This window comes from Cherax quadricarinatus, chromosome 58 (genome assembly GCF_038502225.1).
Source record: "Cherax quadricarinatus isolate ZL_2023a chromosome 58, ASM3850222v1, whole genome shotgun sequence".
NCBI classification, from domain to species: Eukaryota; Metazoa; Arthropoda; class Malacostraca; order Decapoda; family Parastacidae; genus Cherax; species Cherax quadricarinatus.
The window spans coordinates 9,891,197-9,903,944 of NC_091349.1; the positions used below are offsets into that span (position 1 = coordinate 9,891,197).

At 39.6% G+C, this 12,748-nt stretch overlaps 1 protein-coding gene across 3 annotated transcripts in view; it reads left to right on the forward strand.

The window, feature by feature from the left end:
- The first annotated feature begins 4,290 nt into the window (after positions 1–4,290).
- LOC128698076 (progestin and adipoQ receptor family member 3) overlaps positions 4,291–12,748 on the forward strand; it is a 38,423-nt gene continuing 29,965 nt past the window's right edge. Inside the window, exons 1-4 of one of the 3 annotated variants that reach the window (XM_053790167.2) lie at positions 4,291–4,571; positions 6,152–6,296; positions 11,725–11,887; positions 12,180–12,332. In XM_053790167.2, the coding sequence (XP_053646142.2) occupies positions 6,166–6,296; positions 11,725–11,887; positions 12,180–12,332 (447 nt within the window). In that variant the 5' untranslated portion in view covers positions 4,291–4,571; positions 6,152–6,165. Of the gene's footprint in view, positions 4,624–6,151; positions 6,297–11,724; positions 11,888–12,179; positions 12,333–12,748 lie in introns of all 3 variants that reach the window. The other 2 variants (XM_053790168.2, XM_070097599.1) reach the window with 2 other exon arrangements.

Genomic DNA, 12,748 nt, shown 5'->3' on the forward strand with positions numbered 1-12,748 from the left:
GTGTCCAGATGGTATCACCCTTCAAGCCTGGACAGACGGCAAGCAGGTAGTGTGGGACTACACATGTGCATCTACCTTGACTGATACCTATCTCCAGTACACCAGGGAGGAAGTAAGGGCAGCCGCCAGCTTCAGGGAGTCCCAAAAGTCTAGGAAATATGGAAAACTTGCCCATCATTATATGTTTGTTCCCATAGGCTCGGAGACCCTTGGCTCATAAGAGATAAGATAAGATAAGATAAGATTTCGTTCGGATTTTTAACCCCGGAGGGTTAGCCACCCAGGATAACCCAAGAAAGTCAGTGCGTCATCGAGGACTGTCTAACTTATTTCCATTGGGGTCCTTAATCTTGTCCCCCAGGATGCGACCCACACCAGTCGAATAACACCCAGGTACCTATTTGCTGCTAGGTGAACAGGACAATAGGTGTAAGGAAACGTGTCGGAATTTCCACCCGCCGGGAATCGAACCCGGGCCCTCCGTGTGTGAAGCGGGAGCTTTAGCCACCAGACCACAGGGCCACCCTCATGGGGAAAGAGTGCATTTAAGTTCCTTAAGGAGCTGGGCAAAAGACTCATCAGGGTAACTAGGGATTCCAGGGCAGCTAGTTTTCTGTTCCAGCGACTCGGCGCAGCTGTTCAGAGGGGTAATGCCTGCTGTATTTTGGGCACGCACCCCAGCTCTGAGGAGCTAATTAAATTTTCGCGTTATAATCAGTGACAAACACGTAACAGTATGTACTAGACATGTATCTCTCCCACCTCATGTACTGTATATGTCATCTTTATATCAACAATGTATCTCTTAAATCTTTTGTGCCATATTATGTAATAAAATATACCTATCGGTAAAAAAAGAATGAAAAGATGGGGTTTACCTGGAGTTACCTGGAGAGGGTTTCGGGGGTCAACGCCCCCGCGGCCCGGTCTGAGACCAGGCCTCATGGTGGATCAGGGTCTGATCAACCAGGCTGTTGTTGCTGGTCGCACACAAGCTGACGTGCGAACCACAGCCCGGTTGGTCAGGTTCTGACTTTAGGTGCCTGTCCAGTGCCTTCTTGAAGACAGCCAGGGGTCTACTGGTAATCCCCCTTATGTATGCTAGGAGGCAATTGAATAGTCTTGGGCCCCGGACACTTACTGTGTTGTCTCTCAGTGTACTCGTGGCGCCCCTGCTTTTCATTGGGGGAATGTTGCATCTCCTGCCGAGTCTTTTGCTTTCATATGGAGCGATTTTCGTGTGCAGGTTTGGTACCAATCCCTCCAGGACCTTCCAAGTGTATATTATCATGTATCTCTCTCGCTTGCATTCGAGGGAATGCAGATCAAGAACCTTCAACCGTTCCCAGTAGTTTAGGTGCCTTATCGCACTTATGTGTGCCGTGAAAGTTCTTTATGCACTCTCCCAGGTCTGCAGTGTCACCAGCCTTGAAGGAGGCCGTTAGTGTACAGCAGTATTTCAGCCTAGAGAGCACAAGCGATTTGAAGAGAACCATCATGGGCATGGCGTCCTTAGTTTTAAAGGTTCTCATTATCCATCCTATCATTTTCCTAGAGGATGAGGTAGATACATTGTTGTGGTCTTTGAAGGCGAGATCCGCTGACATTATCACTCCCAGGTCCCAGGTAGGGGAAGTGGAATATTCAAACGGCTTCAGGAATAAATCCAGATATTCTTCCTTGAAGCCTTTTTATCCACTTCGAGGCAATGGGTCCCACAATTTACACCAGAGGTGGACCCCATCTATATATATATATATATATATATATATATATATATATATATATATATATATATATATATATACATATAGATGGGGTCCACCTCTGGTGTAAATTGTGGGACCCATTGCCTCGAAGTGGATAAAAATATCCACTTCGAGGCAATGGGTCCCACAATTTACACCAGAGGTGGACCCCATCTATATATATATATATATATATATATATATATATATATATATATATATATATATATATATATATATATATATATATATATATATATATATATATATATATATATATATATATATATATATATATATATATATATATATATATGAATATATGAGAGAGAGATTACTAATGGGTCATCTAAGCTATTAAGACACGTGTCAGGAGGCATATGTCTTGTCTCCTTACTACGAATAAAATTGCCAGAGCCTCTTATTATATATATACTCTCAACCTGTCTCTATTTTAAGAGGTCTTTTTAGAGTGGACTGTCACCCCATCATTAAGAGGTGTTCCCAGAGTGGACTGTCACCCCATCATTAAGAGGTGTTTCCAGAGTGGACTGTCACCCCATCATTAAGACGTGTTCCCAGAGTGGACTGTCACCCCATCATTAAGAGGTGTTTCCAGAGTGGACTGTCACCCCATCATTAAAAGGTGTTCCCAGAGTGGACTGTCACCCCATCATTAAGAGGTGTTTCCAGAGTGGACTGTCACCCCATCATTAAGAGGTGTTCCCAGAGTGGACTGTCACCCCATCATTAAGAGGTGATCCCAGAGTGGACTGTCACCCCATCATTAAGAGGTGTTCCCAGAGTGGACTGTCACCCCATCATTAAGAGGTGATCCCAGAGTGGACTGTCACCCCATCATTAAGAGGTGATCCCAGAGTGGACTGTCACCCCATCATTAAGAGGTGTTCCCAGAGTGGACTGTCACCCCATCATTAAGAGGTGATCCCAGAGTGGACTGTCACCCCATCATTAAGAGGTGTTCCCAGAGTGGACTGTCACCCCATCATTAAGAGGTGATCCCAGAGTGGACTGTCACCCCATCATTAAGAGGTGTTCCCAGAGTGGACTGTCACCCCATCATTAAGAGGTGTTCCCAGAGTGGACTGTCACCCCATCATTAGAGGTGTTCCCAGAGTGGACTGTCACCCCATCATTAAGAGGTGTTCCCAGAGTGGACTGTCACCCCATCATTAAGAGGTGTTCCCAGAGTGGACTGTCACCCCATCATTAAGAGGTGTTCCCAGAGTGGACTGTCACCCCATCATTAAGAGGTGTTTCCAGAGTGGACTGTCACCCCATCATTAAGAGGTGTTCCCAGAGTGGACTGTCACCCCATCATTAAGAGGTGATCCCAGAGTGGACTGTGACCCCATCATTAAGAGGTGTTCCCAGAGTGGACTGTCACCACATCATTAAGAGGTGATCCCAGAGTGGACTGTCACCCCATCATTAAGAGGTGATCCCAGAGTGGATTGTGACCCCATCATTAAGAGGTGTTACCAGAGTGGACTGTCACCCCATCATTAAGAGGTGATCCCAGAGTGGACTGTCACCCCATCATTAAGAGGTGTTCCCAGAGTGGACTGTCATCCCATCATTAAGAGGTGATCCCAGAGTGGACTGTCACCCCATCATTAAGAGGTGTTCCCAGAGTGGACTGTCACCCCATCATTAAGAGGTGATCCCGGAGTGGACTGTCATCCCATCATTAAGAGGTGTTCCCAGAGTGGACTGTCACCCCATCATTAAGAGGTGTTCCCAGAGTGGACTGTCATCCCATCATTAAGAGGTGATCCCAGAGTGGACTGTCATCCCATCATTAAGAGGTGTTCCCAGAGTGGACTGTCACCCCATCATTAAGAGGTGTTCCCAGAGTGGACTGTCACCCCATCATTAAGAGGTGATCCCGGAGTGGACTGTCATCCCATCATTAAGAGGTGTTCCCAGAGTGGACTGTCACCCCATCATTAAGAGGTGTTCCCAGAGTGGACTGTCACCCCATCATTAAGAGGTGTTCCCAGAGTGGACTGTCACCCCATCATTAAGAGGTATTCCCAGAGTGGACTGTCACCCCATCATTAAGAGGTGTTCCCAGAGTGGACTGTCACCCCATCATTAAGAGGTGTTTCCAGAGTGGACTGTCACCCCATCATTAAGAGGTGTTCCCAGAGTGGACTGTCACCCCATCATTAAGAGGTGTTTCCAGAGTGGACTGTCACCCCATCATTAAGAGGTGTTTCCAGAGTGGACTGTCACCCCATCATTAAGAGGTGTTTCCAGAGTGGACTATCACCCCATCATTAAGCGGTGTTCCCAGAGTGGACTGTCACCCCATCATTAAGAGGTGTTCCCAGAGTGGACTGTCACCCCATCATTAAGAGGTGTTCCCAGAGTGGACTGTCACCCCATCATTAAAGTGGTCTTCCTAAAATGCAGACTGTCACCCCATCATTAAAAAGTCTTCTTTGAGTGGAGTGTCACCCTATCATTTACGGGTTTTCGTAGAGTGGACTTTCACCTCACATCACTGGTCAAACTCCAGCCAAGCTAGCGCACCTGCTACCGTATTCACTCTAAAAGATTTAACTCCCTGTAGCGCACGTTACTGAAAATACAACAAAATTATTATTAATTGGTGTAAATGAAATGTCATTTATGAACACTACAGCATCAAAGGGGTGTGTAGAAACAGGTGTATTAATAGGCAATAAATAGTGAAGTGGTGTTGGCCATCCGCTGCTGCGTCGTCTGCAGCGCCACAGTCAACACAGTAGTTCCTACCAGGTGTCCGGAGCCACTCACAGTTTTAAATCTTTTTAGGTGAGTTCATATGTAGGAGACCTCATGACAACAATGGAAATAGGTGGATAAGGTAGGTACATGTGACATAAAGTAAAAATCACATTTCCCACGAGTGTTTTTTTTTTTTTCCCTCCAACATAACCAGTTCCAGACTACTGGTTCCATCTTCACGCTTTCTCTTGAAGCGTTTCCTTTTCTTAGGTATAATTTCCCCTTTATTTACATGTTATTAGAGTCATTTGCACTTAGTTATGATTATAATAATAAAATTAGAGTCATAGCAAACCTTAAGTCATGGGAATAATATTTGGTTGCATGCTTGCACTAGGTCGTGGCATGTGTGTTTCTGTCACTGGTTTATATTAAGGTGTTTTACTAGTATTTGAAGCAAGACAATTGTATTATATTATCACTTATTATTGGCATCTTAATTTTGCAACTAACTTCTAACCAGTGCCAGACTTAGCTTAATACTACTGGTGATTTTGGTAACATTGGATAAATGTAACGGTGAGTCCAGCCTTTTCAGGTTTAGCACTTCCTTTTGATTATTTATTTATTTATTTAAGTCAGTCTTGACCTACCTTAGTTATACTGTGAGGAAAAAAAGACATGTACAATTCAGGGTATTGTGTTTATTAAAGGAAACAATTCATCATGAGTAGCTTCTTCAGTCCTGCAGAAGTCACTTACATGTTTCCTTTAATAAATGTCCAGAACTGTACATAAGTGTCTTTTTCTACATCATGTCATTATCACAATACCATTTATCTCTTAGTCATTCTGTATATTCATAGTAACATGAAATTGATCTGCTATGCTATAAAACTAATCATGTAGAGAAGAGAATTATACTAAAGTGATCTAAATTTTTTACTTAATATTGCAATGTCAGTGCTCACTGAATGTTTAAAATTAAACTTGTGAAACTTGTTTGGTATTAAAGGGCCTAATCAGACTAGCATATATGTAACATTAAATGTACATATTTAATATAAAGTATGTTTGTTATTATATACATGTATATGTAATGTTACACATGGGTAATATTATAAATGTTTATAATAATATGTTGTATATTTTAGTTCTAAAAATTATTTGATTCTTATTATTTAAAATAGCCAGAATATTTCTTGGTACTTAATTTTTTTTAATGCAATATCCACTCCCATGATATCCCATAGCATTGAAGAAAGCTAGTCATCTACCACATCCAAAAAGTTTGTTTAGAGTAATCATGTGATATCAAGGTCACAACTAATCAGACCACTTCACAGTAAGCTAACAACAACATATTAGTTTTTCAATTTATTGTTTTGAAGTATCATGCAGTACTATTATCCCAGCCATTTATAACTTAATAGTTCCTGATAATATTGTTTATTTTGTACTGTGCTCTTGTTAAGTTGTCGACAAGTGGAACTTTATTTTCTTGGATTAAGAGCTCTTCTTCGGCAACAAGACAACTGCCAGAAATGGATCAGAGGAGTTATATTTCCACATTAAATAATAATCTTGTTAAAGCACAAAAACAACTGCATTAACATATTCCTATACCTTGAATCCTATGTAGCTCATTTATTTTTTCTCCACTTTAGGTACATTAGTAAATATGTGTCAAAGAAAGAAGAAGCAGCCCCTTGCTACTCTTCCATACCATCGGGCTCCGGCCTTCTTGCGATTTAATCCTTTTATTAAAAAGGGTTACCGTTCAAACTTGTCAACAGCTCAGTGTTTTAACAGGTAACTAGTTATTTATCAATAAATGATTTATTTATTACATCTCTAATGATAAATTTAATATAAGCTATTCTTATTCGAATATTTATGCAGTACGTACATATAATGTTTTCTTATCTGTCTTCAGGAATTTTATACTTTTTAAATGGCACCCAGTTTGTTTTGTTAAAGATGACACTTTTCTTCATTCTGATATAACCTTCTCTCTTGCAGCTAATCTTATGCATCTTTATCTTATCTCAAACCTCCTTTACTTGCTGGCCTGTTGTGTATTACTATACAGTACAGGACCTAATTGGAAATAAGTCACTTTGTCTGACTTTCTTAGGTTATCCTAGGTAATCTATACTTTATGGTGTTTTGCTGATGCAGTGGTTTTCAATTACATATACCCATTCTTCATTTATTCAGACTTCCTATAATAAATATATTCCTCACTCACTATAAAGGATGAAAATACGTATTTTAGGTAATGCGTGTACTGTATATGCATTTTTTAGGCCTAGCTATATTGCTCACTTAATATATGATAGTGTATACATTTTATCAGGCTTTTATATGCATTTGAAAGTGAAAAAAGGCTATGATTCACTTTACAGCAATTTTTTCTTCACAGCAGTAGCCCAGAACCTAACGTGATGTACAAGTGGAGCCCGCCTGTATATCTAAACGTTTATAATAATGCGGTACTGTACTACTAGTTTTGTGTACTGTAAATATTGAATATCAGAAGGGTATACAGTACCGACAGGTTGGTAAGACACACAGGCAACAGTTAGGCATCTTTATTCCAAAATATTTCGCCTACACAGTAGGCTTCTTCAGTCAGGTACAGAAAGTAGGCAGGAGCAGTAGATGTAAAGATGATGTAATCAGTCCATCACCCTTGAAGACATTTGAGGTTGTCAGTCCCTCAGCCTGGAGAAGAGTTCTGTTCCATAGTCTGAAACAATGTGAAGATCAAGTGACAGTGTGGAGACATATACTGTTGGAAGGAGAGGTGTAGAGTAGTAGAAGAAAGAATATAATCACTGAGAGGTCATGTCCCTCTCGGATCCAACCATTCTCACTTGAAAAAGTTGTCCAAGGTGTTTTCTCTTCTGTACCAAGATGCCATTGTGTTGCATTGTCTGACACTGTGGCTTGATCTTCACATTGTTTCAGACTATGGAACAGAACTCTTCTCCAGGCTGAGGGACTTGACAACCTCAAATCTACATCTTCCAGGGTGATGGACTGATTACATCGTTTTCACATCTCTACTGCTCCTGCCTACTTTCTGTACTTGACTGAAGAAGCCTACTGTGTAGGCAAAATATTTTGGAATAAAGATGCCTAACTGTTGCCTATGTGTCTTATTGTAAATATTACTGCACGTGTTAGTACATTATAATTCAGTGCTATTAAGACTAAGTTGCAATACCTCACAATTTGGAGAGAAAAATTTAGGCTAAACATTTTGGTCCCATTCATTATCAAGTCACAACTGGCTTGATAATGGTCCAGGATGAACCAAAATGCTATTTCGAGTTTGTGCATTCATTGTAAATAGTACTATTCTTTCAAATACTGTATATTATACAGCAGGATAATTTTGAAATACAGTATTGTACTGTGGTACATTATATTTGTTTATATAGTTGTTTGACTTTCATAATTTGTTAAGTGTGTTCATATTTCAGTGTGCTGTACAGTTTGTATCTGTGTATTTGCTATTGGGATTTTTTTTTTATTTCTCATTATGAAGGCAATCATAGCAAAATCATTAGGCTAATTAAATTACATACATGATCATTAGAAGCAAACATTTTGTACTTTTATTATATTGTACTGTAATTCCAAATAGCCACATTGAGATAAGACAACCTGTACAGATTCTTTTGTAATGGTATGCTCTTAACACCCTACCACACATCACTGGCCAAAGTTATATAGTAATTCTGAGAATAATTTAAGTATTTCTTTGAATGAAATACAGTCATATATCTCAATAATTATTGATAAGACTGCCATCAATAAGTTAGGTAAATAGACAAGGTAAAACTAGACAGGCTAACGCAACGGTCTGGAGTTTTGAGACACTGACCGTGGGTTCAAACCCTGCCTGTGGTGTTTTTTTTTTTTTAAACTAGACTGACATTTATTGTGGCTACATTTTGCTCACCAGGAGCTTTATCAAGCCACTACAGGTATTAAAAAAGTGACTGCTTTCTGATATGTATTTATGCATTGTATTGTTTGTTTTGGCTTGACAAACCTCCAAATAAGTGAAACTTAGATGCAGTAAATGTCTTATTAGTTGTGTGTGTGTTCATTTACCGAAGTTATGTATTTGTCCATTGACCCCAGTTATGTATTTGTTTATTGAATAAATAAGTTTCTTATATGTTTTACAATGCAAGGTTTGTTATTTACTGCACAGTTTTATGGATTGACCTTTGAAATTTCAGTATCCCATCCTTCGTGGGGTGGCTGCCAGTGTACTCAAGTCAAAATTGTAATTACCAGGCATGTGAAGGGGAAAATAATTCTGTTTTCATATTTATACAGGTCCACATCCCTGTATCCAAAACCCTTGGGGCCAATAGTGTTTTGAATTTCAGAATTTTTAGAATTTCAGAATGAAGGTGGGGTCTAGGGCAGCACCCCATAATCAAACATTAACACTGCAGCAAAAACATATGAATACTCACACTAAGTGGGATAAATAAAGACTGCAAATACTAATACAGTTTATTTTTAGAGTAATATACAGTGGACCCTCGACTTTCGATATTAATCCATTCCAGAGAGCTCATCATTAGACGAAATTATCATAAGTTGAATTAATTTTCCCCTAAGAAATAATGGAAATCCAATTAATCCATTCCAGACACCCAAAAGTATGAAAAAAAAAATTTTACCACATGAAATATACATTTTCCTACACACAAAAAGAAGGATACACGCACAATATACTGAACTAAATGAAGAATAAATGCTACTTACCTTTATTGAAGATGTGATGAGTTATGAAATACTCTTTTTCTTGAACACACTGGGATTTTCAGAGTGATACATGAGTAAAGGCTTCACTTTGCAATCCCCACAAGCATTACAAGAAAACATGAGAGTTAGCCTGTCTTTCATAAGCTGGGAGTGCCTTTTCCTCCTGAGTAATGTAGGTCCTGCTTGGCATTTTCTTCCAGAACAGGCCTGTTTCGTGACAAACACTTGTTGGGGTTGGAATTTTTCAGCTTCTCCATGCCTTATCACACTGTATATGTCACTACGATTCTTAAATCTCTCAAACCAACCTTTGCTGGCCTTAAATTCACCAATATGAGCACTAGTTCCAGGCATTTTTTCCTGTTCACCTGGGTGTTAGTTGACTAGTGTGGGTCACATCCTGGGGGACAAGTTTAAGGACCCCAATGGAATAAGTTAGTCCTCGATGACGCACTGACTTTCTTGGGTTATCCTGGGTGGCTAACCCTCTGGGGTTAATTGTTTCTCAGTAATTGTTTCTTGTTAAGCCACACCAACAACAGTCTCCACATCTTCGAGTAGTACAGCTGATGGTGGTACAGCAGCAGCAGCAGCTGACCATGGTACAGCAGCAGCAACTGACCATGGTACAGCAGCAGCTGACGGTGGTGCAGCAACAGCTGACGGTGGTGCAGCAGCAGCTGACCATAGTACGATAGTATTTCAATAGTATTTCTCACCCTTTTTACCACACGGTTGGCACTAGAAGCTTTCTTTGGGCCCATGGTGGCTTATTTAGCAGTTACAAGCACTAAAAACAATGAAGTAATACCAAATTTATTGAATGTATGCATGCAACCATCCGCCCTGTCTTGTAAACAATGGCACTAGATGAGCTGAGGCGCTCTGGCCAGACGGACCATGTTTGGGATGAATGATGTAAGTCTAGTTTTTCTTTGTAGGTCGGGGAAAATTTTTTATGCTGAAACGCTTCGTAAGTCGATTTTATCGTAAGATGAGGCCTTCGTAAGTCGGGGGTTCACTGTATTGATAAATGAAATAATGGGATAATTATAGACTAGGAACATGATTCTCAAGACAATTGATAGACAGCATTTTTAAAGACTGCTTCAAGTGTCATCTGTCTTATTAACATAGGTTTCTGTCTAAGCAGTCTCTCAGGTTACCCGTGCTTTCTTGTTGGCATAATAATGCAGAGGTAAATTGTGCACACCTTTCAGACAACTCGGATGTTTGCTTTTTCCAGTCACTGCCAACTTCACCTTTTGTGTGTGTGCAGCATTGGCACACCCAAGAATAGTTAACCTGTCCTTAGCATTATTAAAACCTGTTGATCCTCTCTCATCAGCCATTGTTAATGTTTTTCTAGGAACATAGCTCCAGTAGAGAGCTGTTTCATCAGCATTGTAAATTTGCTCAGGACTAAGGGTTTCGTCAGATATTATCTTGGCAAATTCGTCAATGTAATTTTCAGCTGCTTCATGGTCAGCAGAAGCTTTTCACCAAAGATTTTCAGACATTTTACACCATTACGCTTCTTAAATTTCTGCAGCCAACCATCTGAATATTGACATTTGCCATCAATATTTAGTTCTTCATGGTATATTCTAGCTTGTTTCATGACCAACAAACCAGTCAGTGGCATACGTTCACTTTGTTGTCGAATCCACTCCATTAGCACACAGGCAAGATCTTCGTTTTTTGCCCTATGCAGTGTTTTCCTATTTTTCATTAGTTTTTGGTCATCATTGTCACTATAATACTTCAGTAACTTGTATTTCTGTTCCTTGAAATCATAAACAGTGGTAGTTCCAACACCATATTTTTCAGTAAGACGCCGCACTGACACACCACGATCAAGTTTCTGCAGTAACTCTACTTTCTGCATTATTAATAATGTCAGATGCTTCCTTTTCTTTTTCTCACTGTTACCCATAGGGGTATCTGCAGCTCTTTTTGACATTTTGACAGTGAAATTAAACAGTCACAAAATAAAAAGCAAAAACAAAATATCAGCGAACAGCAGACGCATGTGTGAACACTGCAAGCTCTGAAACATAACTGAAGCCTGCCACTCTGGCTGTCAGTGCTGGGTCATGCCACCACGTGGCGGCGTTGGAGTTATGTAGAGGTGACTGACGCTACACACTCCACGAAAAACTTTGGTTTTCGGAACTTTTCGAATTTCAGAATTTCGGATAAAGGGATGTGGGCCTGTAAATATTAACACTGTACAGTTGTATTTTACACTTTATTTGTTATGAATATGAATAGTTTAACTAAAACCAGAGACACTTGAGTTTTGTTTATCCAGTAGTCAGGAGTGCTCTTTGCTGATTTTGTATTCGTTGATCCTCCAGGAACATAACCGCAATAAATACTAATGTTATACAGTATAATCTTTACTAGTTCTAACTCTAAGCAAAATCACACCAATTTTCAGCATCCTCTCGTGGAATAATGAGACATTAAACGTTTGGTCGCACCTGTTTGGTTTCGCTGTCTTCCTTGGACTCTTTGTGTATGACACGACCATAGTTTTCTACAAATATAAAGGCACTGAAAATGATGCCATTGTTGCATCATTTGTCCTCCTTTCTTTCATGGTAAGTTAATAGCAAAAATACAAAAGTTTAACAGCTACAGCATTCTATGTTTTGAGTTTCAATCAGAGCTGCCAGATATATGTATGTATAGATGTATGTATATGGGGTAAGTTTATGCCAAGACTGTATTATCATTGTAGAACATTTCAAAATATTGTTTAATGCATTGGAAACCATATATATCCAGTTAGGTAAATCTTATGATATTGAGATCAGCTTAAATAATACGGCTGGTACGTTGAAAGAAGATGTGCAGATAAAGTATGTTTAATGATGCATGATTTTTTTTCAGACATGCATGCTGCTGTCTTCTCTCTACCATACCCTCAACTGCCGTTCTGAGGACTCACTCAAGAAATGGCTCTCTTATGACATTTTTGGAATATCAACATCTTTTCTTGCTATTTTTCTTAGTGGAATTTACTATGGATTCTGGTGCCCAGAGGTAAGCCAGTGTTGCTTGTTTGACAAGTTACGAATAGAGGCAAAGAAAGTACAGTTCATCGGACATGAAGAACTTAAATGCATGGTCCCATCTTTCAGCTTTATAAATTTCTTTTCTCCCCTACCTTGACTGTTGTATTCTGACACTGAAATCATGCTGGTGTGCAGGAAAACATTGTTGGAAAAAGTTCACACACGTAATGATATTCCTGGACTAAGTCATTTTGAATACTTTTCCCTATGTTAACTCTCCCATGAAGGTAGAGTGACCCAAAGAAGAAACACATTCACCGTTGCTTATTCGGTAACTGTCTTGTTAGAAGTGCATCAACATAACAATTCAAAGGATCTTCTGAACTGTAGTATTCCCACAAGACCAGCATGGTCAATCCTTACTTTACAAAGATTTCTGTACAC